This window comes from Panthera leo, chromosome C2, assembly GCF_018350215.1.
Source record: "Panthera leo isolate Ple1 chromosome C2, P.leo_Ple1_pat1.1, whole genome shotgun sequence".
NCBI lineage: Eukaryota > Metazoa > Chordata > Mammalia > Carnivora > Felidae > Panthera > Panthera leo.
Window position 1 is genome coordinate 55,623,965 of NC_056687.1, and position 15,503 is coordinate 55,639,467.

The 15,503-nt window shown below is 37.9% G+C and overlaps 1 protein-coding gene across 4 annotated transcripts in view; it reads right to left on the minus strand.

Moving 5' to 3' along the window:
- Positions 1–15,503, minus strand: part of MORC1 (MORC family CW-type zinc finger 1) — a 163,768-nt gene that overhangs the window by 70,813 nt on the left and 77,452 nt on the right. For all 4 annotated transcript variants that reach the window (XM_042903391.1, XM_042903388.1, XM_042903389.1 and 1 more), the window contains 2 exons: positions 6,194–6,322; positions 2,938–3,043 (listed from right to left, as the gene is read on the minus strand). In XM_042903391.1, coding sequence (XP_042759325.1) covers positions 2,938–3,043; positions 6,194–6,322 — 235 coding nt within the window. The remainder of the gene's footprint in view (positions 1–2,937; positions 3,044–6,193; positions 6,323–15,503) is intronic.

Here is a 15,503-nt window from a genome sequence, read left to right on the forward strand (position 1 = left end):
AACCGACGGTTGCCAGAGGGAAAGGGGTGGGGCATGGGCAAAACGGGTGAAGGGCAGTGGGAGATACAGGCTTCCAGTGATGGAATGAATAAGTCTCAGACATAAAAGGTACAGCGTAGGGAATATAGTCAATGATACTGTAATAGTGTTGTATGGTGAGGGATGGTAGCTACACCTGTGGTGAACATAGAGCAAGGTATATAGATGTTGAATCGCTGTGTTGTACACTTTGAAACTAACGTAACATTGTGTGTAATGTTACTCAAATAAAAAAAATTTGAAACACACACAAAGAGGATGCCTTTGGAGACTGGATGTGATAAGGCAGAAAGAGTACAAGTTTACACCTACAGCTTTAGCTTCAAATTTTAGCTCTGGAGAGGAATCCTGGACAAGTCATGGGGCCTGTCTTAGTCTGTTTCCTCCTCTGAGAAATGGTGAAAGTTCATACAGTTATTGTAAACGGGAAATGAGATAACATATGTAATTGCTTTGTAAGAAAAAGCTGTTATTATATTTCCTGCCTAAATTCTGGTTACACAGATTGTTCATTCAAATGCTGTTCATTGCTATTAACCCTACTGACAATTGGCAATTAACTGCTTACCATAACACTATATTTTCTATAAATACAGATGATGCCACTTTTTGCCATTACTCTGGCCTTCCATTCATCAAATGTTGTCTAAAAACTATACTGCATTTCTCATCACTTTAATACACCAATTTCATGTGATTCTATCCAAATCCAATGGCACAGGATGTTGCTATTTCATGGTGTATTCTCAAAGTACATAGGTCCATCCTACCATATTGAATTGGAACTATTAATGACTTTCAATAAAGTGTCAACTCTCTAGTAATTGCCCTCATAATCAAGAGTTTTTCTTTATATATCTCCTAAATCTCTTGCTGGCACATTAAGCATATTTTTTGTCCTAATCTTTTCAGTGCAAATGAAATACACATGGTCAAAATTATGTCAGCATATTTCAAGAATCAAGGACATAAATTATAAATATAAGATGACTCTCTGCATTTTAGGCTTTGAGAGACCATCAGTTTTCTGTCAATGTGGCTAAATTTATCTTGCCTGTCATCACAAGGGGCACTGTAATGCAGCTTTGAAACTAATTTTGCTATGTTCTCTGATGGCATCACCACATTTCAAGAAGAGGGTGAGAGTGTGCCAATCCAGGGACAATGGTAAGCTGGAGGTAAAGAAAGCTGTAGAGGACAGATCCCAGTTCTGTGAGTCCAAGAATGCCCAAGGCTGGGCTAAGAAGTCATAGATATATGTTAGACATGTGGGGAGGGACCTCAATTCTTATAACTAAGAAGCCCCCAGTAACCAGAAACTTAGTAAATTGTCTTTCTAAGGGACTCAGCTGGACCCAGAGAAGATACAAAAGGTACTATGGTTACACCCCATCCTAAATGATAGAAAGTCAATTTCAAGAGAGGTTCTGTTACCTGTTCAAGGTTTCACAGCTAATGGAGCCAGGCGTCAATCCCAGGCAGCCTGGCCTCAGAGTCAGAACTCTAAACACTATCCTAATGTTGCATGAAAAGTTTTTACCTCACAGGAAGGGATCAATACTATTAACTATTCTAAATACTGAAATTGAGCCAACTCATGGTTCCTATGTGGGAAATATTTAAGTTTCAAGTTAGGGCTAGAAACTAGTGACAAGTCAGAAGACCCTGGCCAGTAGCTTTAGCAACATGTTTCTCAGCCCCCATCTGGGTTTCAGCTTTCACTTCTGTAAAATGAAGGAATGAGACCAGATCAGTAGTGTCTAATCATGCTCGCTGCAGCTCTAAAGCTCAAAGCTCTAAGCTCCCCAGAGCTTTGTACAGAGAGCATAGAACAGAAATGATAAGTGGATGTCTTTGGCCCCCAGATTTCCAGCTTCCATTTCAATCAGGAAAGTTCTGCACTTATCTTATAGATTTGAGGTGTGAGATAAATGTTATTTGGAAAACAAACAAACAAACAAGCAAGTTCTCCTGTAAAACAAGAAATAAGACTGAAAACCCCCAGGCCATCTAAGAGTCCTTACCACTTCTGGCATTTTCCTTTTTTTTCCCCTCTTTTTTCTTTAATTTTATTTTTTTATTTTTTAAAATTTACATCCAAATGGCATTCTCCTTAGTCTCTAAATATGGCTAACCTGAGGACTCCAGGTGGAAGGGGTTTTAGCAGCAGTTTCTAAAAATTTTTTTAAATTTTCTCTCTCTTGGTTTTTTGTTTGTTTGTTTAAGGCTAGATAAAAATAACCAAACAGGAATTATTACACTAATGTCTATATTTGCAATATTGATCCACTTATGCAGGCCAAAAACTTAGGACAAACTCTATGGAGAAGCAATGTTTGAATTAGGGGTGCCTTCATTAAAAGGGGGTACTCACTCTTTTCTCCCCAAGGAAGGTCACAGAAGTCTAACAGGCCAGTAATAACAGTGACATTCATCAATACTTAATCAGTCTTTTTCCTGTTTTAGTCTGAACTTCTTCCTCCAGGAGCACAAAGCAATGAAATCAATATGTGACTTAAACAGAAAAAAGCACATGGTCTAACAGGCTAGTGCCCCTGGAGACACCCTCTGGATAAGACTCCTTTATGATAAAGCCATACATTGTGTGAAAATGAACTGGAAGGCAGAACTCAAACACTGGGTCATGGTCTCCTGCTGCACACGTTGCACACAGCTGCACGTCCCCAAAGTTTGCAAATAGTTACATCCAGGTCTCTTATCTTGATGGCAAAGTACATTAACAAAGTGTCTCTCCATAGGTGGCAAAGAGATAGAAACAGTTCACAGGGATGATAGCTATTAAGCTAAGATATCTATAGCTGAAATTTCCTAGTCTCATACATAATTATGTTAGGAATTAAAAATGGATAAAAATTTTAGAAAACTATCAAAAACTACCTGTTTTCCAAGATGTTAGGATTATTTGCACAAATCCAGAGATCAAAAAATTCTTTTTCCTGATAATTGATAGAAGAAGGCAAGACTCTCCATTTAAGGCAAAGATCTGAGAATGAAAACAAAATCACACACAAGAAAGACCACAATCAGAAGTGAACCTAGCATAGTTACATGGCTGATTGCACATACCAAAAGTATGAGCTATCGTTTGAAACAAAGCAAGTTAATCTATCATCACATACCTTTTATATTTGATAGCATAACTAGTCTGGGATTCTATGAGCTACACTGGGGCACCACCACCAATAAATTATTATTATTATTGTTTTGTCATTGTTGTTATTGCTTAAGTTCTTTCCAGTTGGTTTCTGCTACTTTTAGCCAAAAGAATCTTAACTAATAGATTCCTCTCCACCTCTTCTTGAACAGGGGAACATTTCTAGTGACTTGACTCTTCCATTTTCTCTGATTCAGTATTTCTCTGCTGCCAACACCACTTTCCATCTCCAACCACATGACTAACATAACAAGGAAAATCAAGTTCTCTGAACAGTTCACAGTTTCTTTTCCTGTGTTTGTCTCCTGCTCTTATTCCACTCTCCAGCCTACAGTTTGGTTTCTGACCTCATTTGTCTATTTCTTCCTTTCACTCCTTCATGCCTATAGGACCAAGGGACCCCACTCTTTCCAGGATTAATGCTAATCCTGAATTCTATCCACATACACAGCTCATGGCTCTTAGGTAAACATTTTCCCTGTTCGTCTATGATGGAAACAGTTTGCACACTGGTTCAAGTCACACAGCGTTCAAGTCACAATGGTTAAGAACTGGAATAGCTCAGGAGCCTGGCTGGCTCAGTCGGTTAAGCTTCCAACTTCGGCTCAGGTCACGATCTCACGGTTCGTGGGTTTGAGGTCCGTGTCAGGCTTTCTGCTGACCACTCGAAGCCTGGAGCCTGCTTTGGATTCTGTGCCCCTCTCTCTCTGCCCCTCCACAGCCTGCACTCTTTTTCTGTGTCTCTCTCTCAAAAATAAATAAAAACATTAAAAAAGTTTTTTTTTTTTTTTTAAAGAGAACTGGAATAGTTCTACCACTTGCTACCTCCATGATTCTGGATGAACTACTTCTCTGTGCTTCAGTATCATTATCTGTAACAAGGTATTAATATTAGCACTTACCTAAAAGAATTGTTAAGGATTAAATGACGTAACAATTTTAAGAGCCAACATTGCGAGGCACTATTTATGATGCTGAATTTTATGTGTCAGTTTGACTGGGCCGTGGCATACCCAGATATTTGGCCATACATTATTCCGAGTGTGTCTTTGAGGGTGTTTGGGATGAGAACAACTCTTGCATTGGTAGACTGAGTTAAAAAGATTACCCTTCCTAATGTGGGCCTGAAGGCCTGAATGGAACTCCAAAAGGGTTACTGTCTTCTAAGAAAGAAGGAACTTTTTCTTCTTGACTGTCCTCACATTGAGCTGAGACATCAATTTTTTCCTGACTTCCGACTCTAAAACATCGGCTCGTCCTGGGTAACAAGGCTGTCAACATTCAGACTCGAACCATATTACTGGGTCTCCTGGCCCTCAGGCCTTCAGCCTCAAACTGGAGTTAAATCAATGGCTCTCTTGGGTCTCCAGCTTGCTGACTGCAGGTCTCGGGACTCTTTAGTCTCCTTAATCATGTGAACCAATTCCCTATAATTAATATCTATCCATCTATTCACCTCTCCTTTTGGTTCTGGTTCTCTGGAGGACCCTAATATGCCATCCTAAGCACTTAGTAAATTTTGCATGTGTTAATTCATATTATTTTCATCAAACTGTATGATTTAGCTACAAATGCTAACCCCATTTTAAGAGTCTAAACACTGAGGCTTAAAGAAGGTAAGGAATTTGCCCAATTTCATACAGCTCTTGGGTACTAGAGGCTGGATTCTGACAGTACCCCGCAAACATCAAAAACACACAGAAATTTTCAGCTATTATTATATTAATACCATCCAATAGACTGTTGCATATAGTCATCAATTTCCTCAATTATACCTTCTAAATACATGCCATGTATGTTCCTCTCAAATCCCACGGCTATGCCCTTCTTCAAACATGTACAATTTCTCCCCTGGATCCTGGACTATGCCCATGGCATAATCTGACCTCAACCTTTGCTCTAGCTCTCCTCCAAATCATCCTGCACTGAGCTGCCAGAGCAAGCTTCCTATAAGTTACAAACGACAGTCAGGTCCTCTTTGGATCATCCCAGGGATGAGGTCGGAGAAGTGTTCCCTTGACACTGTGTAAACAACTACAAAATTGTGCACACGGCGTGCACTTTCTTTGTTTGCCTGGCTGCCTTCTCCACTGGATGGCAGACTCCTTGCAGATAGAAGAGAGTGTCTTTGGTTCTCTAACCCTCTGTATAGTGGCTGGTAGATGTATCAGAGACATGCACTAAGTGCTGAATGCTTCAGTGATGTCTGTTGTTCTTATATTGAAACACTTCCAAAGACTCTTCATTACTTATCAGAGTCAACACTCCTTACTCTGGCCTTTAAGTCACTCTAATTAAAGTTTACTCAACCTACTCTTAGCTTTTATTATTAATTCATCATTCATTCAGTAGCTAACTTCTAAGTACTAGTTAACACAGTGCTACATATTAAAATTTTTTGAACGACTGTATCTATTATTCTATGACAAAAATTTTAGTTGAAGTATCCACTTGATATTAACACACATGTCCCACTACATCTCTGCCTGTCAAAATTCTACCTTAGACAGAGGTAGAGGAAGACAGTGGGGGAGCGGAAGGAGCCTAGGCTTACCTTGTCCCATGAACACAACCAGATAACTATCAAATCATCCTGAATGCCCCAGGAATAGACCTGACGACTGGCAGGACAAACTCCACAACCAAAGGGAGAGAGGAGGCCACATCGAAGAAGGTAAAAAAAATTCTACTTTAAAGACCACAGCACAAGCTACCTCTATCACAAAGCCTGGCCTCAACTTCCTCTACCTCCCTTTTGGAATCCTCAAATAATTTTATGCCTCTTTGACGTCACTTACCTAATTTTCATTTTTATTACAATTCGTCTCATGTGTATCTTAACCTCTCTCCTAGGCCCTAACCCCTTTGAAAGCAAGAACCCTATCCTACCCACCTTTGTCTTTCTCACACCCCATTTTTAACACAATGACTTGCATATTGACTAAGTGTTTGCTGATTGGAATGGAATTCAACACTCACCACACTGAATGATGAATGGTATGGCCATGGCTTGTCTTCTTTGATACTGAATAGAATCTAAAGATTTCTCTCCATCCTTGTTATTCTGGTATCCAAATTCATTCCAAAACCGTGTTAGATTTCTATTACCTAAAAAAAAAAAAAAAGGCAAAAATTAATGAAAGAAAATAAATCAACAAGATCAGGATTGATAAGCAAAGTTGAATACAAACACGTGTATATACAGTACGATCTCAACTATGTAAAAACTAGTACATAGACAGAAATAAGAAATAAAAGTATTAACATTAGTCTTCTCTGAGTATGAGTGAAATTTGTCTTCTTTATACTTTCTCGCATTTCCCAACCTAAATACAATCAACATATTATTATATTTGTTATAATGGCACAATATTTTTATAACAAAATTAAAAACACTAGCAGTTATAAAAGCATATACATACCTCTACTATTGCAATAAAATACATTGATATTTAAGGCTCTTTTCTTAAATACTCCCAGAAGCAACTGTACTTGTTAAACTTAAAGGCCACCCTGAAGACTATTGGTTTAGTGCGGTGCCTGGGTGGCTTAGTTGGTTGAGTATCCGACTTCGGCTCAGGTCACAGTCTCATAGTTCATGAGTTCAAGCCCTGTTTTGGCCTCTCAGCTGTCAGCACAGAGCCTGCTTTGGATCTTGTGTCCCCCACTTTCTCTACCCCTCCTCTGCTTATACTCTCTCAAAACTGAATAAACATAAAAAAAAAGACCATTGGTATAGATATTTATCATCTGGCCTCATAGCCACAGTTTCTTCATCTTTATTTTAGCTCTGGTTCTTTTTCCTTCCAGTCTTTTATGCCCTAGCCTTGGCCCAGATTCAATACTCCCTCCTTGCTTAGAAACAACACTTGTCAAGGAGGACCATTAGGAGCCTTTCTTAAGAGGTTGTGTTCTTATCCTTTGATCCAGCAACTGCACTAGTAGGACTCTTCCCTACAAACACACAAAATAAATAAACACACAATATGTATTACAACACTGTTTGGAATGGCAAGAACAACAACAAAAAGTGGAAATAACATAAAAGCCTAAAGAGGAAATGGTAAATGCTATTTCCAAACAAGGAGATACAAGGCGACCTTTAAAACAGGTAGTTAGAGCTAAATGCACAGCTGTTTCAAGACCTTTTGGATAGAACATTAATGATATTTTTTTTTTTAAAAAGACATAAAACAGAATACCTAGTATAATCAATTTTTGTCATTTATTAAAAGCTTATACATACACAATTTTGATAGGCACACCTTTCTATTCCTAAAAGAAACAACAGGAAGTTTTAATAGTAGATGCTACCGGAGAGAGGTTGAGAGGTTGAGAAGGCCAAGGAAGACACTTTCACTTTCCATTTTTAACTTTCTGAATGCTTTGTTGTTTTTTTAATTTTTTAAAAGTTTATTTATATTTTGAGAGAGACGGAGAAAGTGTGAGTGGGGAGAGGCAGAGAGAGAGAGGGAGAGAGAGAATCCCAGACAGGTTCCACACCACCAGCACAGAGCCTGATGCCGGGCTCAAACCCATGAAACAGTGAGATCATGACCTGAGTCGAAACCGAGATTTGGACTGAGCCACCCAGGCACCCCCTGAACACTTTGTATATTTTTACATGGCACATATTACTTTAAAAATGCTTTTTAAAAAAAAGAACCTATGCTTACCATTCTGTCTAATATGGTAACCACTAACCACACATGGCTACTAAGCACTTGAAAAGTGGCAGATATAAAACATTTCATCAATGTACAAGGTCAAAACAGTGAGGGTCTAACATACATACCTTGGAAATAAATATATGCAACAACCTGAACACAGGACTGTATAATCTATGCAGAATACAAATAAACATCCTTACCCCTTACTGTTCCTGTTAAAATTTAGGTCCAGAATGCTGTGTGCCATTAAGAGCAGCAAGGAAAGAATGCAGACTTCCAAAGGAACTATGAAATTGGGCCAGGCTGAAAGCTGTCCTCACAAATTCCCAGGTCTCCTCCCTTGTCTCTTCATGGAACTGCTAACAGCTCTCACGTCAAATTTCCCTTTGGACTCTGGTTCTTAGGCTTTTCTCAACTCAAACTCTTGGCTTTTGCTAACTGTTCAGCAGGTAGTCTTGCCCCAGCCCCCAGACTCCACTTCTTCACTGCACACCACATTCTGAAATGTTCTTTGGTGTCTGCACAGGGCGTGTAAGACCTTGTTCTCTGATTTCCACATGAACTACTCAGTTCTTACTGTGTCAAGGCAAGAGCTGCTGTTTAGATTAAAGTCAGGAGGCTTCAAGTGTTGTCTCTGCCACGCATTAGTTGTATAATTGTGGGAAGCTACTGAATTTTCTGATCATAAAGTGAGTGTTTACAATAACTTGCTTTACAGGGTTATCATAAGGAATAAACGTGAAGGTGTGTTAAAAACTACAGCACTCTTGGGCACCTGGGTGGCTCAGTCAGTTGAGTGTCCAACTTTGGCTCAGGTCACGATCTCACCATTCGTAAGTTCGAGCCCCGCGTCAGGCTCTGTGCTGACAGCTCAGAGCCCGGACCCTGCTTCGGATTCTGTGTCTTCCTCTCTCTTTGCTCCTCCCCTGCTCACACTTTGTCTCTCTCTCAAAAAAAAAATAAATAAATAAACATTAAAAAAAATTTTTTTAAACCTACAGCACTCTGCAGAAGTTTAAGCTGCTGCTGCATTATATTTGTCCTCTCTTTAAATATTGCTTCCCCAAGGAGGCTGTACCTTTTGAAAGGAGAAGTTGTGCTTTATAACTTTGCATGCCTTCAACACAGAGGTCAGCATCCTGCACGTAACAAGCCCTCAAAAAATGTTGCTTCTAATCTTAACAAAATATGTTATTGATATGCTGTTATGGTTTAAAATGAAGGTGAAATAATGTCTCTCCCTGAAACATTAACTGAACACAGTTAACACAGCCCAACTCACTTCTATAACAAGTATCAACCATGAACCCCAACATAAATATTCTAAGGTTTGTGAAGCTACTAGGATGTTAGAAACACCGGCACACACCTCTCAAGGGTAGGAGGATAATCTGTGATACACCACTCTTTTTTTTTTTTAATTTTTAAAAATGTTTACATATTTATTTTGAGAGAGTGAGCAAGCAGGGGAGGGGCAGAGAGAGAGGGAAACAAAATCCCAAGCAGGTTCTGCACCATCAGCATGGAGCTCGATGTAGGGCTTGAACCCACAAACCATGAGATCACAGCCTGAGCCACAATCAAGAGTCGGACACTTAACTGACTGAGCCATCCAGGTGCCCCTTAAAAAAAAAAAAAAATCGATGTTTATTTGTTTATGTGATCATACCACTCTTTAACACCTACGTATTACATTTTAGTTTACTCTATGCCTATTTTTCCCTCTAGAGAGTGAAATCCTTGAAGACAGTGGCTATGTTAGGATCTTGTTTTCAGAGGCAGACACACAGAGCTTAATGTTTACTTATAAGACTAAATAATACTGAAGAATAACTGGCGATCAAAGCAAAACATAGAACATTCAGTAGCCCAAACATCATGACCAGGCCTGAAAGAAGACACACTAGTAGAGTAGATATCAGGACAAAGAAAACAACTAGAGTTATTCACTCAGGGTCAGAAATGGCGTTTTCTAACTCTCAACAGAACTTCAACTTTTCTTCAGATAGAAACTACTCAAACATGTACAACTTACAACATGTTATTAAAACCAGTTTCCAAGGACTGGACACTGAAGACTAGGCAGATGCTTCATCAACGGGATTAAGCAAGCCAGAGATTGGCAGTACGAGGAACCCTATCATGTCAGTTTCTTTTTTTTTTTTAATTTTTTTAATGTTTATTAATTTTTTTTTTTTTTTTTTTTTTGAGAAAGAGAGAGACAGAGCATGAGCAGGAGAGAGACAGAGAAAGAAGGAGACACAGAATCCCAAGCAGGCCCCAGGCTCTGAACTGTCAGCACGGAGCCCAATGTGGGCTCAAACTCACGAATAGCAAGATCATGACCTGAGCTGAAAGCAGATGCTTAACCGGCTGAGCCACCCAGGTGCCCCTTATCATGTCAGTTTCTATTTTCTTTTATGTATTATTCAGTCTGTAGAGATTTATACAGATATCCCTGAAAAAAAATTGCTCCCATAAAAGGGAACTTCCACCAGGCTATCAGTGGATTTTTTAGGAGAAACTTTGCAACCCACGAGAGTGTGGGATGATATAATCAAAGTGCTGAAAAAAATGACAAGAACACCACGACCTACCAACCAAGAATAATTTACCCAGCAAAGCTGTCCTTCAGAAATTAAGGAGATGCCTAGAATTCCTGAAACACAAGCTGAGGGATTTCATTACCAGTAGACCTGCTGTAACAAGAAATGCTACAGGGAATTCTTCAAGCTAAAATGAAAGGACACTATTTTAGTAACTTGAAAACATGAAAATATACAACTCACTGGTAAAATATGTATATAGATTCAGAATGCTCTAATACTATGATGGTGATGTATAAATCATTTAACTCTATTATAAGAGTTAGACAAAAGTATTAAAGATAACTATAGCTATAATAATTTCTTAATGGATACACAATATTTAAAACATGTGAACTGTGAAATAAAAAGCAAATAATGTTTGCGGGGAAAGGGAATAACAGGGTAGAGCTTTTGTATGCAATCAAAGTTAAGTTGTCTACTACACTTCAATTAAAAAAAAAAGAACATTGACAGAATTCAATATCCTTTCACGATAAAAACTCTCAACCAATTAGGTTTAGAAGGAATGTACCTCAACGCAATGAAGACCATTATGTCAAGCCAACAGCTAATATAATATCATATTCAATAGCAAAAAGTTAAAATCTTTTCTTCACAATCAGGAAAAAGACAAGGATGACTACCCTCACCACTTCTAATCAATGTTGTACTGGAAGTCCTAGCCAGAGCAATTAGATATGAAAAAAATAAACAGCATTCAAATCAGAAGTGAATAAGTAAAAAAAAAAAAAAAAAAAATCTGGTTTGCAGATGACATGATAGTATAAATGGAAAATCTAAATACTCCCCCCAAAAAAGTGTTAGAACTCATCAAAAAAAAAATTCAGTAAATCAAAGGATACAAAACAAACATACTAAAATCAGTTGCTTTTCTGCCACTAACAATGAACTGAAAGAGATAATAAAGAGAAATTAAGAAAACTTTCCCATTTGCAAAGTAATGTTGAAAAAGAAAACAAAGTGGGAGGCATCACAATCCTGGACTTTACCCTCTACTACAAAGCTATCATCATCAAGACAGTATGGTATTGGCACAAAAACAGACACATAGGCCCAGAATTGGACCCAAAAACGTATGACAAACTAATCTTTGACAAAGCAGGAAAGAGTATCCAATGGAAAAAAGACAGTCTCTTTAGCAAATGGTACTGGGAGAACTGGACAGCAACATGCAGAAGAATGAAACTGGACCACTTTCTTACACCATACACAATAAAATCAAAGTGGATGAAAGACCTAAATGTGAGACACAAAATCATAAAAACCCTAGAGGAGAAAGCAGGCAACAACCTCTTTGACCTCAGCCACAGCAATTTCTTGTTCAACACATCTCTGAAGGCAAGGGAAATAAAAGCAAAAATGAACTACTGGGACCTCATCAAGATAAAAAGTATCTGCACTACAAAGGAAACAATCAACAAAACTAAAAGGCAACTAATGGAATGGGAAAAGATATTTGCAAATGACATATTGGATAAAGGGTTAGTATCCAAAATCCATAAACTTACCAGACTCAACACCCAAAAAACAAATAACACAGTGATGAAATGGGCAGAAGACATGAACAGACACTTTTCCAAAGAAGACATCCAGATGGCCAACAGACACATAAAAAGATGCTCAACGTCACTCATCATCAGGGAAATACAAATAAAAACCACAGTGAGATACCACCTCACACCAGTTAGAGTGTCTAAAATTAACAGCTCAGGAAACAACAGATGTTGGCGAGGATGTGGAGAAATGTGAACCCTCTTGCACTGTTGGTAGGAATGCAAACTGGTGCAGCTGCTCTGGAAAACAGTGTGAAGTTTCCTCAAAAAATTAAAATTAGAACCACACTATAACCCAGCAATAGCACAACTAGGAATTTATTCAAAGCATACAGGAATGCTGATTCATAGGGGCACATGTACCCCAATGTTTATAGCAGTGCTTTCAACAATAGCCCAATTATGGAAAGAGCCCAAATGTCTATCAACTGATGAATGGATAAAGAAGATGTGGTTTATATACACAATGGATTACTACTTGGCAATGAGAAAGAATGAAATCCTGCCATTTGCAACAGTGTGGATGGAACTCAGGCTAAGTGAAATAAGTTAGTCAGAGAAAGACAGATATCATATGTTTTCACTCATATGTGGAACTTGAGAAACTTAACAGAAACCATGGGGGAAAGTAAGGGGAAAAAATAGCTTCAAACAGAGAGAGAAGCAAACCATAAGAGACTCTTAAACACAGAGAACAATCTGAGAGGTGATAGGCATTGAGGAGAGCACTTGTTGGGATGAGCACTGGGTGCTGTAGGTAAGCGATGAATCATGGGAATCTACCCCAAAACCAAGAGCACACTGTATACACCATATGTTAACCAACTTGACAATAAATTATATTTTTTAAAAAATAATACTTAAGATTAAATTTAACCAAGGAGGTAAATGTCCAATACACTGACAACTGTAAGACACTGATGAAAGAAATTGAAAAGATACCAAATTAAGGAAGAATAACCCCTGTTGTTGGGTTGGATGAATTCATATTTTTTAAATGTTCATACTACTCAAAGCAATCTACAGAATCAATACAAAAGAAGTACAAGAAACAATCTCCAAATCTGTATAGAACCACAGAAGACCTCAAATAACCAAGACTATCTTGAAAAAGAAGAACAAAGCTGGATGCCTCAGCCTTCCTGATTTCAAAACATATTACAAAGCTGTGTATTTAAAACAGTATGGTAATGGCATAGAGGCAGACACATAGACCAATGGAACAGAACAGAAAGCCCAGAAATAAATCCCACCCATATATGATCAACTAATATTTGACAAGTGCACTGAGAACACACAATGGGGAAAGGAGAGTCTCTTCAATATAAAGCAGTGGAAAAACTAGATATCCACATGCAAAAAAAATGAAACTGGGCCTGACACTAGATATAAAAATTAACTCAAAATGGATTAAAGACTTAACTTTAAGTCCTGAAACCATAAAATCCTAAAAGAAAACATAGGGAAAAAGCTTCTTGAGATTAGTCTGTTTTGGATACAACACCAAAAGCAAAGGTAACAAAAGCAAACAAATAACAAGAAAACAAAAAACAAATGGGACTACATCAAACAGAAAAGCTTCTATACAGCAAAGAAAACAATCAACAAAACGAAAGGCAACATACAGAAAGGGGAAAATATTTGCAAACCATATATCTAATAAAGGGTTAATATCTAAAATATGCAAGGAACTCATACAATCCAACAGCAATAAACACATACATACATACCCACACTCTGATAATAAAATGGGCAAAAGACCTGAATATACAGTTTTACAACAAAGATATACAAATGGCCAAAGGTACTTGAAAAGGTGTTTATCATCAGGGAAATGCAAATCAAAAGAGCACAATATATAATCTCACACCTTGTAGGATGGCTATTATCAAAAAGTTAGAGAGGGAGGGAGCCCAACCATAAGAGACTCTTAAAAACTGAGAATAAACTGAGGGTTGATGGGGGGTGGGAGGGAAGGGAAAGTGGGTGATAGGAATTGAGGAGGGCACCTGTTGGAATGAGCACTGGGTGTTGTATGGAAACCAATTTGACAGTAAATTTCATATTAAAAAAAGAAAAGCTTAACTTTAAAAAAAAAAAAAGAAGAGGGGCGCCTAGGTGGCTCGGTCAGTTGAGCGCCGACTTCGGCTCAGGTCACGATCTCGCGGTCCGTGAGTTCGAGCCCCGCATCGGGCCCCTGTGCTGACAGCTCAGAGCCCGGAGCCTGTTTCAGATTCTGTGTCTCCCTCTCTCTGACCCTCCCCCATTCATGCTCTGTCTCTCTCTGTCTCAAAAATGAATAAAAACATTAAAAAAAATTTTTTTTAAGAAAAAAAAAAAAAGAAGAGATACAAGTGTTGATGAGAAGGTGGAGAAAAGGGAACTCTCATGCACTGCTGGTGGGAATGTAAATTGGTACAACCATTATGGGAAACAGTATGGAAGTTTCTCAAAATATTAAAAATAGAACTACTATCTGACCCAGAAATCCCACTTTTGGACATATATCTGAAGGAAATGAAATCAGTGTCTTAAAGAGATCTTCAATATCACGTTCACTGCAGCATAGCCAAGATATAGAAATATGGAAACCTATATGTCCATTGATAGATGAAAATATGATTATATAGATAGATAGAATATTATCCAGCCATAAACAGTTGGACATACTGCCATTTGCAACATGAAGATCATTATGCTAAGTGAAATAAACCCGAGAAAAACAAACAGTATATGGTATCTTTCATATATAGAAATCTAAAAAAAGAAAGTTGAATTCATAGAAACAGAAAGTAGAATGGTAGTTGTCAGTGGCTGTAGGGTAGGGGAAATAGGGAGATGCTGGTCACACGGCACAAGCTTTCACTAATAAGATCAGTAAGTTCTGAGGATCCAAGGTATGGCATGGTGCCTGTGGTTAGTACTGAAGGGTATACTTGAAATTCGTGAGGAGAGTAGATCTTAAGCAATCTAACTCCACACATACAAAAAAGACAACTGTGTGAGGTGAATGATGCATTAAGTAACGTGATTATGGTAAATATTTCATAATGTATATGTATATCAAATCATCATATTGTACATTTTAAGTATCCACAATTTTTTGGTCAATTATACCCCAATAAAGCTGGAAAAAAATCCTTATCTATCTAATCTGGCAAGAAATAATAAAATTAATAATAATAATAATTCATTAAATCAGGTTAGTCTTGACTAGTGGTATGATATATATAATTATGGGCATTTGGTTACATATGTGGTTTTAATAACTGATGTTATTGTTAATGTATCTTAATGAGGATTTAATTGCCCTTTCATCCAGAAGTCAATTAAAAGAGCTGGAATTTCAAAATTTGGAAATTACTTGATTTTTAAAAATGTATCTTAAATATTTCTACCCACCTATAAAGAGTACTATGAAGAAAACTAAAAATTTATTAATTCGAGAATTATATCA